General features: G+C 44.1%; 2 protein-coding genes across 2 annotated transcripts; one reads left to right on the forward strand and one right to left on the reverse strand.

Moving 5' to 3' along the window:
• Window positions 1-658: 658 nt before the first annotated feature.
• On the forward strand, window positions 659-4,075 carry LOC311037426 (neurofilament light polypeptide-like). Its single transcript, XM_084046583.1, has 4 exons — window positions 659-1,778; window positions 1,988-2,112; window positions 2,415-2,845; window positions 3,399-4,075. The coding sequence occupies exons 1-4, from the start codon at window positions 729-731 to the stop codon at window positions 3,824-3,826; spliced, it is 2,034 nt and encodes a 677-aa protein (XP_083902709.1). The 5' UTR covers window positions 659-728; the 3' UTR covers window positions 3,827-4,075.
• Window positions 4,076-8,539: 4,464 nt separating this feature from the next.
• Window positions 8,540-13,705, reverse strand: nefma (neurofilament medium chain a; the record flags this gene model as incomplete). The annotated part of the gene is made up of 3 exons (XM_084046582.1): window positions 8,540-10,522; window positions 10,760-10,884; window positions 12,647-13,705. 3 exons carry the CDS (start codon window positions 13,703-13,705, stop codon window positions 8,797-8,799), a joined length of 2,910 nt encoding a protein of 969 aa, XP_083902708.1. The 3' UTR covers window positions 8,540-8,796.
• Window positions 13,706-15,236: the final 1,531 nt, after the last annotated feature.

The following is a 15,236-nucleotide window of genomic DNA, read 5'->3' on the forward strand; positions in this document are numbered from 1 at the left end:
GTACTGACTCATGCACGCACCCACACAACCACGCATGTGTGTGCGCACACATGTACCTCAAACCCTCAAGCGTTCGAGGTCACGGTTCAGGTCTCAAATAAAAATGTGTGCTTTTATTTAATTTCTCTGCCGTCACACAAAACACTTCTGACGATCAACTTTTAGAAGCCCTTTATAAAATATGACAGACTTACCTTGAATTGAAGGTTAATAATAATAATAATAATAATGACTGGCAAGACAAACAGAAATATACAGCAAACCAACTTCTATTTTTATTTTTTACAACCATCTCTGCCTTTCCTCAGCTGTTCCTCTGTGCACCCCTCCCATGGTCATCCTTCTCCTCTCTGCCTCTCCCTGCCTCTCTCTCTCCCTGTCTGTCTCTCTCTCTCTCTCTCTCTCTCTCTCTCTCTCTCTCTCTCTCTCTCTCTCTCTCTCTCTCCCTCTCTCTCTCTTGCAGTGTAAGCCTATCGATCCTGCGTTGTCAGAGTTTGGCTAAAGCGCCTGCGTCAGAGCTCCCCATCCTGCTATAAAAGCCAGAGGCTCTGCAGCAGCAAAGCAGTCCAGGCTTAAACCTAACCCACACACCTCCACAGATCTACACACCCTCCACACACGCACACACAAACAAACAAACACGCACACACATCCCCACACACGCACATAAGCACACAAACTCTCACACACAGCAGAAGGAGAGCAGCCTGCCCTCCAAGCACACAGCCATGAGTAGCATCGGCTATGACCCCTTCTACTCCGGCTCCTCATACCGCCGCTGGTATGCGGAAGCCCCTTCCCGACCGGTGGTAAACAGGGGGAGGTCACACTCCGTCTACACCTCCCATGCCGCCCCTTACTCCTCGTCCCGGCTGCAGTACTCCTCTCCCAGCCGGCTGCTGCACTCTTCCCCGGGGGCCCCCTCTTCCTCCACCCTGGAGCTGGAGCTCAGCCAGGCGGCCCAGATCAGCTCCGACTTCCGCACCGTGCGCACCCAGGAGCGCGTGCAGCTGCAGGATCTCAACGACCGCTTCGCGGGCTTCATCGAGCGCGTGCACGAGCTGGAGCAGCAGAACCGAGCCCTCGAGGCAGAGCTGCTGCTGCTGAGGCAGAGGCACAACGAGCCGTCCCGCCTGCGGGCGCTCTACGAGCAGGAGGCTCGGGCCCTGAGGGCAGCCGTGGACGAGGCCAGGGCGGAGCAGCAGCAGGCCCTGGGTCAGAGGGAGCGCCTGGAGCAGACCCTGAGCGCTTTGCAGGCCCGCTACGAGGAAGAAGTGCTGGCCCGGGAGGACGCAGAGGGGAGACTCATGGATGCTCGCAGTGGCTCTGACCAGGCCGTCTTGGGCAGGGCTGAACTGGAGAAGAGGGTGGAGAGCCTGCTGGAGGAGCTGGCCTTCCTCAAGAGGATCCAAGAGGGCGAGGTGGCCGAACTCCAAGCACAGGCCCAGATGGGAATGCATGTGGCGGTGGAATCAGAGGCCGCAACGCCGGACCTCTCTGGGGCCCTGAGGGAGATCCGCTCTCAGTATGAGAGGGTGGCCACCAGAAACATGCAGTCTGCCGAGGACTGGTTCAGAGGGAAGGTGGGCACTTTGACGGAGACCGTAGCGCAGCACACCGACGCCGTCAGGAGCTCCAAAGATGAAGCGGGAGAATTAAGGCGCCAGCTGCAGTCCCGCCTGCTGGAGATCGACGCCGGCAGAGGCCTCAATGAGTCCCTGGAAAAACAGCTGCATGAAATGGAAGACAAGCAGAATGATGAGATTTCGAACATGCAGGTCAGCAGTGGTATTGCAGGATATCATATATGGTTTTGATGTTGTGTTGTGTTGTGTTGAACACTTCCAATATGGGATTTAAAAAAAGTAAAAGTAGTAAAAGTAAAAAGTACTAGCTAACTTGATTTGATTAGGAAATTGCAATGTTGAATTAATCTTGTAAAGTACACTTTATTTATATATGACATGTGAATGTGCTTGCTATGTAGGATACCATTGGAGAGCTGGAGAATGAGCTTAGGGGCACCAAGCAGGAGATGGCCCGGTATATGAAGGAATACCAGGACCTTCTCAATGTAAAGATGGCCTTGGACATTGAGATTGCTGCATACAGGTAAGAGTTAAAAAAACGTACTCTGTGTTGGCTGAGGTTAACCACATTAACACTGGTGTCCCTATTTTTATCAATCTTTTTTTATTATTATTTTGGCTGTGTTTCTAAATGCTAAAGGAAAACAAACCTGTATTATGACTTATGAGTAACAGTGCATGAATTCACATGCGCAATTTAGTTTTGTCTTGGAGATGCCACTTCTGACAGTGATTTGATATTATTATTGTACTGTGCTGTGTAATTTGAACTGTCCACTGAAGAAAACAATTGTTAAAATTGTCTTTTGCATGTCTTCTCTACAGGAAGCTCCTGGAAGGGGAGGAGTGTCGCTTCAGTGTGGGAGGAGCCGGTGGAATGTCTTCTATGTATGGCCACACCCTGTCGGCCACACCCTCTTACCGCCCCGTCTTCTCAAGCTTCAGCTCTAGCGCCCCCTATATGATGACATCAACACGTCTCCTCAGCTCATCTTTTACCACCGGTGATGACTACATCTCCGCCAGGCAGGCCCAGCAGGCGGAGGCCCCCGCACCTGAAGAAGAGGAGGAGGAAGAAGAGGAGGCAAAGGAGGAAGAAGAGAAGGAGGAAGAGGAAGAGAAGGAGGAAGAGAAGGAGGAAGAGGAGGAGAAAGAGGAGGAAGCCGGAGAGGAAACAGAAGAGAAGGGAGAGGAAGAAGGAGAGGAGAAAGGAGAGGGAGACGAGGAGAAGGAAGAGGATGCTAAAGGAGAGGAAGGTTAGTGCACGACTGCACGTTTTTCTTTTCTCTGACAATGTGATTCAAGCCTATTTGTCAGGGAAGAATTGTCAGATATGATGAATGATTCCTGATAATTCTCCCTTGACAAATAATGTATTATTGTATAAATAAGTAAACAAAAAAATAAATTATAAATTAACGGTACTGTTAGTAAAGTTTTGTCAAATAATTGTTAAATATGTCTATATTCTGTTAGTAATCATTGCTATAGTTAGTAACAGGGGTCTTCCCATCTCTCCAGCACTTTAGTAAACATAAAATTTACATTTATTTTACATTTTACATTTACAGGTCGGTATACCAATTTCATCCAATCAAGACAGGATATACAGTACAAGTGAAATTAGAATTGACGAAACAAATAGTCAGATAAGCAGACAAAACTTTTACTGGAACACAGGCTGATAAATGATAACATTTTGAAATTTACTTTTTGTTTTAGCCAAACAATATCACTTACAACACCTTTAAGTCTGTGTGTGTTGTCCCTGGCATTAAAATCCACATTTCTCTTTAATACATATTTAAGGTGGTGACGAGGCTACAGAAACAGCTGAAGCAACAGAGGAGAAAGGTGACGAAGGTGACGGAGGAGAGACGGACGTCAAGGACCAGGCAGAGGAGGTAGAAGAGAAAGAGGCATCCGATGACAAAGATGACAAAGCTGGAGACGCAAAGAAGGAAGAGTCCGATGACAAGGAAGAGGGAGGAAAGGGTGAAGAGAAAAAAGAGGAGGAGGTAGAAAAGAAAGACGACAAAGCCGATGACCAAAAGAGTGACAAAGCCGACGTGACGAAAGATGACAAAAAGAAGGATGACAAAGAGGAGAAGAAGGATGAAAAAGCCGATCCCAAAGAAGCGGTGGCTGAGGCAAAGGCAGCAAAACCTGAGGCCAAGAGCGACAAGCCTGCAGAGGAGAAGAAAGATGAGCCAGAGAAAACAAAGGCTAAGAAGTGAAGGCCAATTACACAGTAAAATCCCCAGTGTTAATTTAACTCTGAGAGTGAACAGTACAAACGTATTGAAATGTAAGGGATAAATTAACAGCGAGGATTTGTATAATGTCGGCCGACAGAAATGACATGTTATTTTTGTCATCTTGTCTTATGAGTATAAAACAGCCTTAAGTCACATCAGCCATTAATCCAAAGACTGTCAAATTACACAACTCAGCTTGATACAGACTAGTAGCAATAACATAATCCTCCTAAAGCATGATTTATACTTTATCTTACAATGCTGTCACTCGCCAAAAATAGGCAATTTACAAGTCCACAATAGCTCATAAATTGGGATTTTTTTGGGTGCGTGACACCAGCGTTTGATGGAGCATAAATTAAGCATAAATCTGCTAAATGTTAACATGGTGCACACAAAGAAAACGTCCAGTAAGGTCAGTTTCTGCATAAAATCTATCATTTGCCGGATAATACTCAGTAGTCAAGAAAAAGGTCTGGTTGCACAATTCCTGATGTACTGTGAGTATGTGATATTATGTCTGATATTAAAAAAATGTGCGTGTGGTTTGGGTGGTCAAATAAAAATATTGCTGAATGACAAATAACTGTGACATCGTTTTTTCTTCAAATGTAAATGATTTATTAAACTGCTATTCAACCATGTCAGAATATTTTACTCAGAATATTTTATTTATACCACCTTTTCAAATGGAGTGAGGTTTAAATAAATACACACTCTCAGATCTAAGAACCACGTCAACTGGCCCACTGTATACTGTAACACAATAATGTTTCCACAAAGGGACAAATCATTCTATATCGATTGAGCTCCTGACATCTGACAGAATCGCACAGTTATTAAATAATAATAATTTAAATAATTGATATATTTGATTTTCAGTACAAATAAATAGATCATACATAATTTAACTGGGTAATATGGGAATATGCAAATCAATGAGATGGTAACCTAGAGCTAAAAGAAGCCATGGGTAGCAAGCACACACATGCACTCGCGCGCGCACGCACACACACACACACACACACACACACACACACACACACACACACACACACACACACACACACACACACACACACACACACACACACACACACACACACACACACACACACACACACACACACAAAACACACACAAAACACACAAACATGGAATGATTTAATATAAAGGTATGTAGTCTTTCCAATACACATAAACAACACAGACAAACTGATGCATGTTACACTTATAATTAGAAATGTTGGCATTTAGCAAGATTACACAAGATTACACAAATAAAAATACAAGATTGGAGTAAATGGCATGAATCCTAGACAATGAATAACAAGGAAAATACAGTACTAAGAAAACAAGAGCTGCAAAGTAAGAAAACAGGTAAACATTAAACTTCTCTCTAAACAACATGCTATTCAACTGTACTGTACGTACTGTACTGTATATCTATCTAAATAACATAACATACAGTATGTGAACATGTAACAAACATACATCTGTATAGCATAACTAGATAATCTATCAAATTAGGCATGTAGTGATACAAGGAAATAAGGAGTGCTTATTTCAGGGGGTGAGGTGGAGTCTGAGGAGGTGAGTGGCATCAAAAGTAATCAAGAAAGTCAATCAAATAACAAGATTTTTGGGCAGGATTTCCACTTTTGTCAACAAAAGTGCTCTCAAGACTCTAATCTGGAGCCCTTGTTCAATTCCCTTTTGATAATGCTTGCACCTCTTGGTTCTCCAACATCTTTATGTCACTAAAAACGTAATCTCTCATCTGTCAGCACCACTGACCTAAACATGTAGTGATGTTGTTGTTGTTAGTAGGAATAAACACAGAAGCATCCGGGAGGAAGTGGACTAAGAAAGGGGAGGGGCCAAACCAAGTTCCTGTTTCTACACAAAAAAGCTTGTGATGCCCCCAGAGGCAAAAACCAAATGGGTTCCCAGAATGCTAAAAACTAGGCTTCAGACCTCCCAAAACAAACTGATACGACTGATTTGCGGCCTTAAGCCCATGACCCACCTAATTCCAACACACATTGCTAGTTTGGGATGGCTCAGGGCTGAAGACAGGGTTAAACAAATGTCAATGGGACTGGTATTTAAGATAGTCAAAGAGACAATGCCCTCAAAACATCCCTCATACCTGTCGAACTACTTCCCCAAAGTGAAGAACACTCACAACCGCAACACTAGAGGGAGCGACCATGCTGGTACTCATTCTACTACTATGCCCCAAAATGCGGAACGCCCTGACACAATCCATGAAAGGATGTGCAACACTGGTTTCTTTCCAAATTGGCCTGAAAAAACATCTACCAGTAGACCACAAGGAGTGGTAAATGTAATTTTCCCATCTCTTTTGTACATATAGTGTTTGTATTGATTGATGACATATTATTATTGTGTTAATTTTTTTATGCTATAATGATGAATTGAATGAAATAGGACCACAATGGGCTCTCCCCAGGACTTTTTTGTGTTTGTGTTACCCTGGCACGCACACGCACGCGCACGCGCACACGCACACGCACACGCACACGCACACACACACACACACACACACACACACACACACACACACACACACACACACACACACACACACACACACACACACACACACACACATATTGTCTGCTTGTCACAGCTCGTTGTAAAAAGGAATAATAGGCCTACATGGCTGGGGTTTGATAGGACTTGATATCGTATTTCTCCTTTAATTATCCATTTATTGGATGTGTCAAAAATGATTTATCGCACAAAACAACTCAACATATTATATGATATTAAGTCATTAAGTGATGAAATGATAACAGTCTTTACATCAGCAGTTCACGGACAGATACAAGTTATTACGTTCAGTACATTTTTTGGCATAATTGAGCAGAAGTTCTTTTTTATATAATCTGCTGCTTTCATAAAAAGATTAGAACATCTCAGTGGGACGCCATGGGACAAGAGCTGACAAAACTGTTCCGAGATCAAAACGTTTTTTTAACCACATGAACCCATACGTCATGAATCTGGACATGTCATAGGTCAGTGGTTCTCAACATTTTCAGGCAGCGACCTCCCAAAATGATCATTTGAACTGGGGACCCCCCATCCTGACAAGCGCTTGTAGAAGTTGAGGCATTACGTTTAGTTTGACTCGGTTACACCGATCTATTAAAAAAATTGCCTCTTTTTTATATTATTTGACAATTTGGCCAATGTTTGACCAATTTTTATAGTATAGTTTGTTGCTTACATTTGCCTTTCCTTAAATTCCCACTTTACTGTCATCTGGGGACCCCTCACCTAAAATCATGTGCGTAGGTTGAGAACCACTGTCATAGGTGAAAGCAGTGAGCTTATAGATCCGCTTTTTGTGATAGTTGACATACAGCAAAGGCCTATGTGGCGCACACACTATTGCCCCTGCAAGTGTATGCATGTAGTTTGTTTCCAAACTATTACTAAGGGCTGAATGTCAAATAAACTGTGTTTAGTGTGAGTAGTACTGAATATTGGATATGTTTTAATCAAATAGCATCTATGAAAAATCTACTTATTTTCACGGATTTGTGTCAAAACAATGATAAGAATATCATGAGATAAGTCAAATGTGTAAGAGGTTAACTATAACTAATTTGAGCCTTTACAACAGCTAGACAGGCAAATGTTTGTGATGTATGATGCTGTATCTGAAACTTGAACCAACTGGATAGTCAAATTCTGTTATAATATTTGAGAAAGCAGATAGATATATTTAAATGTCTCTCACAATTACATATCCAACTAAATCTTAATTTCTTTGCAAAATAATAATAATAATAATAATAAAAATAATAATAGAAATGACACAAGACCATAACTTAACTTCATTATGACATTTATTGAGCAAATGCTGCTGGGAAATCGCTCATGATGATAAAGGCATGGGATTGCAAACAGTAGCACCTCATTTAAGTTCAGTATTTAAATTCAAGTCCATCCTAGGCATACAAGAATGTATGTGCGCATTTACAGATTTATTTTCAATTGCACTCATTGGGTAAACATAACAGACACTGATAAAAAGCATGTTTAAGGCTAGGAGTTTCTTCGGGTTCGTTAAGCTTTAATTGCTTCAGGTACTGAATGTATTATGTCATGAGTTCCTCATACGTTTGCCTTTCTCTTTCTTCACTGTACGTTGTGTATTTGTTATTATAAGATCCACTTTTGGCTCAGTTATCTTCACATATCAGGTAAGGCTTGATTCTTACTTAATTGCACGCCAGCGTCACACACCGAAAATGGCTGATCTACAAGCTCACGATGCATCACAGCGCGGTGCGTTGGGAACTTATAGATCGGCTATTTCTGCTGCACGATACTGGCGTGCAGCCAAGTATAAATCATGCTTAAGGCTTCTTCAGTAGACAAAGTGTCCATGTGTCCATTTTCTCTAAATCAAAATACCTCATACATCTCCAGCAATCTCTCTCACTCTCCCACCCACCCATGTCTTATATATTTCTATTATACATTTACTCTGTGCACACAGTGTATCCCTTCCACACACACATACAGATTAGAGAGGAAGGGTCTCTCCTCCCCTGAGCTAGCATGCAGTTGCCACCACAAATCCCCCCCACCCCATACACTCATCCATAGTCCCCCTGTGAACTGCAGAAAGAAAGAAAAAAATGTCACACTCGCTCACTCCCGACCACCTCTGCAGCAAAGCTTCTTTAACGCTTTCACTCGACATGCATTTTTGAAAATTTTCAGGATTTTTAATTTGCATCATTTTGGTTTCTTTCTATGCGTTGTTTTGTATGGTTGAGAGTGGTTATCGTTGTTACGTCGCTCTAGCTGTATCATTATGTTAGTTGTGGATTGATTGCTTGTTGTGTCCTCTACTCTGGTTGCCCCGTCCTCCTCTCGTAGGGCCACAGCTGATGGGAGCATGCTCACTCAGCCTCCGTCACCTGCTTGATGGATTGGGTGGAGACCTTCTCGGTTTTCTTGGTGGCGACCGTCTTCTCCTGCACAGTCTCCTCTGCCTCCTGCGTTGTCTCGGTAATGGTGACAGATTTGGTGACATGCTGGGCGCCGTCTTCTCCAGTGGTGATGGTCTCCACTGTCTTGGTGATCACAACCTTGTGTTCTTCCTTGACAGGGCTCTCATCGACCCCATTAATAATTACATCATCCTCTTTGGTTTCCTCTTCTTTCTTGCCCTTGTCATCGGTCTTCTCTAACTCGCCATTCATGGCAACATCTTTCTTCTCCACCTTTTTCTCCTCTGAATCACTCTTCTTTTCTGCTTTCTCCTCAGCAGCCTTAGGAGCCTCTGTCTTGGGAACTTCAGGCTTGGCGGTCTCGGTCTTTGGGGACTCAGCTTTTGGGGCTTCTTCTTTTGGAGATTCAACTTTTAGGGAAGTGGGCTTTTCAGACTTAGGAGAGCCAGCCTTTGGTGACTCAGACTTAGGGGATGAAGGCTTGGGAGATTCAGACTTAGGGGATGAAGGCTTGGGAGATTCAGACTTAGGGGATGAAGGCTTGGTGGGAGATTCAGACTTAGGGGATGATGGTTTGGGAGATTCAGCTTTTAGGGAACTGGGCTTTTCAGACTTAGGAGAGCCAGCCTTTGGTGACTCAGACTTAGGGGATGAAGGCTTAGGAGATTCAGACTTAGGGGATGAAGGCTTGGGAGAATCAGATTTGGGGGATTCAGGCTTTAGAGAATCGGGTTTTGCCTCTGCCTTGGCAGCCTCTTCCTTCTTGGCCTCAGGTTTAGCAGCTTCACCCTTGGGTGCATCTGTTTTGGGAGCATCTGTCTTGGTCACAGCTGCCTTGTCTTTGTCCTCTGCTTTCTCATCCTTTTCCTTCTTCTCATCCTTTTCACCCTCTACCTGTTTGTCCTGTTCCGCTTCCTCTTTTCCCTCATCCTCCTTCTCATCTCCGCTTTTGGATCCTTTGTCACTACTTGCGTCTTCATCCTTAGCGTCACCAGCCTCATCTTCACCACCCTCACCTTCTGCTGTCTCTTCTTCTCCTCCGCTGCCCTCCTTTTCTCCAGCCTTCTCTTTGTCAGGAGAGGCCTTTGACTCTGGGGCTTTGGAGCATAAGACGGTTTCCTCAACTTCCTCCTCCTCCTCACCTCCCTCTTCTTCTCCCTCATCGCCGCCCTCTGCGTCATCCCCCTTTTCTCCCTCATCCTCTCCCTCTGCATCGCCCTCTTCACCTTTCTCTCCCTCCTCACCACCTTCTCCCTCACCCTCTTCCTCGTCATCACCCTTTTCGTCATCTCCCTCTTCCTCCTCGGCGGGTGCGCTGGCGCTAACTTTGGCTTCAGTGGCGGTCACGGCTTCCTCCTCTTCCTCCTCACCTTCGCCATCTCCCTCCTCTGCCTCAGCCTCGGCCTCTGCATCATCTCCCTCTCCGCCTTCATCTTCTCCCTCATCCTCTCCATCTGCTGCAGCTCCTAGCTTGGCGGACAGCTCTTGCGCTATCTCTGCCAGGGCTTCATCCATTCCATCCTCATCCTCAACTCTGGTCTCCTCAATGATCTCCTCCACAAACTTGTGCTGCACCTTCAACTTGGGAGCGTCAGACTTAGACTTAGACTTAGAGGAAACAGCCTGGCGATAAGGGAAAGTGCTGAAGTGTGTCTCTTCTCCCTCCAGAAGTTTCCTGGTGGGGGGCAATCAATGTGAAGACATAATCATATTAGAAGTTTTTATTTGTATTTATTTATTTTTTATGTTTATACATTTTTCATTTTTCTTTCTTTTCTTTTCCTTAACAAATATTTTGAGTACAAGTTTTGTAAAAGGTTGGTTAAAGATTTTTGCTCTGACGCGCTATTAACATTAATCTACCAAATCTAAAGAATATGTTGTAAAGGTTGGTGCTGCAGTAGCTGCATACCTGTATGCAGCAATCTCGATGTCCAAGGCCATCTTGACGTTGAGCAGGTCCTGGTACTCGCGCAGGTGACGTGCCATCTCCCACTTGGTGCTCTTGAGCTCATTATCCAGCTGGTGGATGGTCTCCTGAAGACACACAGACCACAGAGATGACAGTGAGCAGGGAATCATTGGTGGAAGAAGCACTCACATTGTTTTACGATTCAAATGTAAGAGTAGCAATACCACAGTATAAAAATGGGTTAGGGTTAGGTACTCTAAGTACATTAAAATGTATTCAGAGTACCAAAGTGAAAGTACTAATACTTTTCAAAACAAAAATAGCTAATCTACAAGTAACTGGCAACTAAAATGGCCAAATAATTGTGGTGGAATGAATGATAAATAAATGAACAAATAGAGATGTAGTGGAGTAGAAGTTTAAATTATAAAAATGAAAATTCTCAAGTAAAGTAAATGTACCTCAAAGTTGTACTTAAGTACAGTACTTTAGTAAATGTACTTAGTTACTTTACCCACTGCAGGGAATTATAACACAATGAAAACAGTTGATTCGTGGAGGATGAGGAAACAGTGGGGGAGTTTTCAAGGTCTCATTGTAGAGCACTGTGTGGTAATTATATTGATTAGTTGCATTTATTATAATAATGATAATAATAACTGTAATAACAATTTTGTTTTCATTTAAACACACCGAAAATGAATAAGAATCAACCAATTGTGTAATCTTTGTTCGCAAGTTAAACGTTGTAAGCTCCACTGCAGCATTTTTGCCTTTCTGTATAAAATTCTGATGCCATTCAGTGTTCTATAGAGGATGGACGCTGACGTTTCAAGGGCAGTCTCTGCACTTCTTTAGAGGCACCCTCTAAATCTCAGTGGTGCGATGCAAGGACACAGCTAATGGATGCATCGACCTGCATCTCTGACTCAGCAAGAGAGAGAGAGAGAGAGAGAGAGAGAGAGAGAGAGAGAGAGAGTTTGCTGCAGTGTGTCCTCATTTAACCCACTCCTGTACTTCCCATATCACACCAAGCCAGAAGGTGTCACTATTTAGCCATGGTTGCGGTCGCAGTAATGCGGGTTACAGCATTACGCAGCAGAAATAGTTTTAAACGCAGACAGGCCTGCCATGAAAGTGAAGTGATGACATTTAAAAAGCCAAATGCTCAATTGTTGTTTTCTGTCGAATAAATAAGAATGATCAACATTTTAATCTGAAACAATAGGCTATATGGGCTACAATTGACTGATGATAATTAACACCACAGACCCACTTTAGAAAAAAACACTTTTAAGACTACAAAGTATCTCATTAGGCTACCACTGCTTATATTGAAATCAAATCAACTGTGCTCACATGTATGGTTACTGACTGGTTATCTGAATGATTATGTCTACTTTTGTTTCACAAGTTAATGTATTGGGTCTGATTTTGATTATGTTAATTATTACTAGTGTATATATATTCTTTGTTGTCCTTGATTGGGTTTTAGACTAGTGTTATTCTATTTTAGAAAAGCCTCCTGCAAACAGGTGTTGAAACTTTAAGCAATGCATCTGGTTCGTCCAATGTGATTGTGATGTCCATGTCAAATAAATATTAACATATTATGCAAACTTGTAATGCAGGACCACATTGGAAACGATTATGCTTTGATGTGTTATACTGGGTTTGAGTTGTATTGTGATTTTGCTCACATATCTTTTACCAAAATAAAATAAAATCAACGTAAAACATTATCCACCAGATATTATATTCAAACGAACGTTTAGTCTCTGTGCAGACAGACAAACAGACAAACAAACAAACAAACAAACAAACAAACAAACAAACAAACAAACAAACAAACAAACAAACAACAAAAAATACACGTTTTATAGTTACCTGCAAGCTGGCCAGGTCGCCGTTGTGTCGATCTTCGATGTCATTGAGCTGCCTCTCCAGAGAGTCCCGTGTGCCGCGGACAGACTCCAGCTCCACGGTCTTGGACTGCAGCTGGCGGCGGTAGTCAGAGATCTCGTCGCGGGCGGACTTTATGGCGTCTTTGTTCTGTTCGGCTGCCTCTGTGACCTTGGCGTAGCGGCACATGAACCAGTTCTCCACCTGCTGCAGGTTCTGGACGGAGTGCCCCTCCAGCTCGGAGCGGATCTCACGCAGCGCCTCGGTTATGTCGGTCTTCTGGAAGTCTTTCCTCTCCACGGTCACCTGTGACGCCTCGATCTGGGCTATGAGCTCGTTCACCTCTTCCTCGTGGTTGTTGCGGATGAAGGCGATCTCGTCCTGCAGCGACTGAACTTTCTTCTCCATCTCGGACTTGACCAACTCTGAATCGCCTATGTCTTTTCTCAGGATCCGGATGATGGCCTCTGTCTCCTCGCGAATGCGGGCTTCCTCGTCAAAGCGGTCCCTGATCCGCTGGATGTCCTCCTCGATGTGGTCGGTGTCGACCTGGATCTGCGCCTTGTCATGGTGGATCTGCTCCAGCATGGAGCGCAGCTCCTGCAGCTCCTGGTCGTATAGATCTCCTAGCTGGGAGCGGGACACCTGCTTTTGTCGCAGTGCCTGGATCTCGTCTTCGATCTGCTTGTTCTGCTGCTCGAGATAGTGCACCTTGTCAATGTAGCCGGCGAAGCGGTCGTTGAGCCCTTGGAGTTGCTCCTTCTCGTTGGAGCGCTTGTAATCTCCGTTCAGGATGGAATTCTGACTGTAATCAACGCTGTCGGCGGAGCTGAGCACCTGGGAGCTGTATGCTCGGGACACGGGCATGTTAACGCTCCTCTTGTAAGAGGTGGTCATCGTGGAGCCGGGGCTTGCCCTGGACCATGACTGGGATCGAAAGCCGCTGGACGGGGTACCACTGGAGCGGCCGTAGCCGTAACTTGTCGTTCTACTATCCATGGTTCTTCTAAACGGGCTCCCTGTCGTGTCGACCGGGTAACTCATCCGGTCAGACTACCGTGGGGAGGTGCGGGTGCAAACGAAAAAGGGGATGTTGCGGGAGGTGGAGGAGTGTGGCGGGTGTATGAGTGTATGTGAGTGTGTGTGTGTGTGTGTGTGTGTCAGTGTGAGTGTGTGTGTGTATGTGTGTATGTGTGTGTGTGTGCAGGTGTATGGCTCTCACAGCACTGGAGCACCACCGTCGGTCTTTATATATCCGACGCTCTGTCGCTAACAAGGCAAGCTGAAGCAGTTTTGCTGGCCCATTGATCGAGCGGAGGGGAGGGAGCATCCCCCAGGCGGTCCGTCACTGGTCCGGGGTCTCGCTCGACCCATACCACGTGGGATGGAGCAGCCACGTGGGTGGCTTCTGAGAGGAGAAAAAAAAAGAAAAGAAAAGAGGGGAAAAAAGCTATAGCCTAAGACACCGACAGGAATAATTAAATAAATAAAATAAAACGTGTAGCCTAATTTTCATTACAGCAAGCTTCACAGCTTACAGAAGGCTACTGAGTTTGCCACACATTTTATGGATTATAGTTTGGCTGAGTGAAACTTGTGTAGCTTTGCAAAATATGTAATCTGAGTTAAGATGTCACATATGTGTTCGTTATATTAGTACAGCCATGTCAACATGTACTGTAGGCTACAAAGATAGGCTTTTTAATTCTGAATGGAAGATTTAAACTTTAAATGTGAAACATTAAAACTCAGAATTAGCCATTTTAATTGTTGATAGCATTTTCCAAGAATTGATTAACCCTTGATTGCTGGCCTATTCCATAGCCTCACAGACCGCAAAATCCAAACGCATGGACACTTCATTGAACCATTTCAGCACCGCGGATAGCTCTGTCAGGTTGGCTAGGCTAGCACCATGGACAGCGACCATGGAACTCCAGCAAGTCTATGCTGCAGATTGGGATAGCTTTATGTATTGGGTATTTTTATACATCAAATAATATGATTTATTTATTTACTTATTTATAGGCTCCCGATCACGTCTTAATAATATTTACACGAGTGAGTCATGGAACTTAACTGTTACCTCCACCTCATTTGCGTGTAGGCCTACAGCATGGGTAATAAGGGGCTTCTTGTTTGCTATACATACAATTTGCTGACACCGAGTCTTGTAATGAATGCAATCGATTACGTTTACCCTGAGTGACCCACTAGTGTCTCAGTCTCTCTCTCTCTCTCTCTCTCTCTCTCTCTCTCTCTCTCTCTCTCTCTCTCTCTCTCTCTCTGGTACGGGCATGTAATTTATGCAGGTGTGAATCCTGTTATTTCAGACACACATTCGTTACTATTCGTAGACTTGGTCATGCCTTCAAATTACTGTTGGCCTATTAAGCGTGGATATTATACAGGGGCGTTTTACTCCGATAAAATCATTTCCGATGTACTGTAGGCCTAACACACACACACACACACACACACACACACACACACACACACACACACACACACACACACACACACACACACACACACACACACACACACACACACACACACACACACACACACACAC

The sequence above is a fragment of the Gymnoscopelus microlampas genome (genome assembly GCF_963454915.1).
Source record: "Gymnoscopelus microlampas genome assembly, chromosome: 21".
NCBI classification, from domain to species: domain Eukaryota; kingdom Metazoa; phylum Chordata; class Actinopteri; order Myctophiformes; family Myctophidae; genus Gymnoscopelus; species Gymnoscopelus microlampas.

Coding starts and splice junctions, on each gene's coding strand:
- LOC311037426 (XM_084046583.1), top strand. CDS start 729: ATGAGTAGCATCGGCTATGACCCCTTCTACTCCGGCTCCTCATACCGC. Junction 1,779..1,987: donor ATGAGATTTCGAACATGCAG/GTCAGCAGTGGT, acceptor CTTGCTATGTAG/GATACCATTGGAGAGCTGGA. Junction 2,113..2,414: donor ATTGAGATTGCTGCATACAG/GTAAGAGTTAAA, acceptor TCTTCTCTACAG/GAAGCTCCTGGAAGGGGAGG.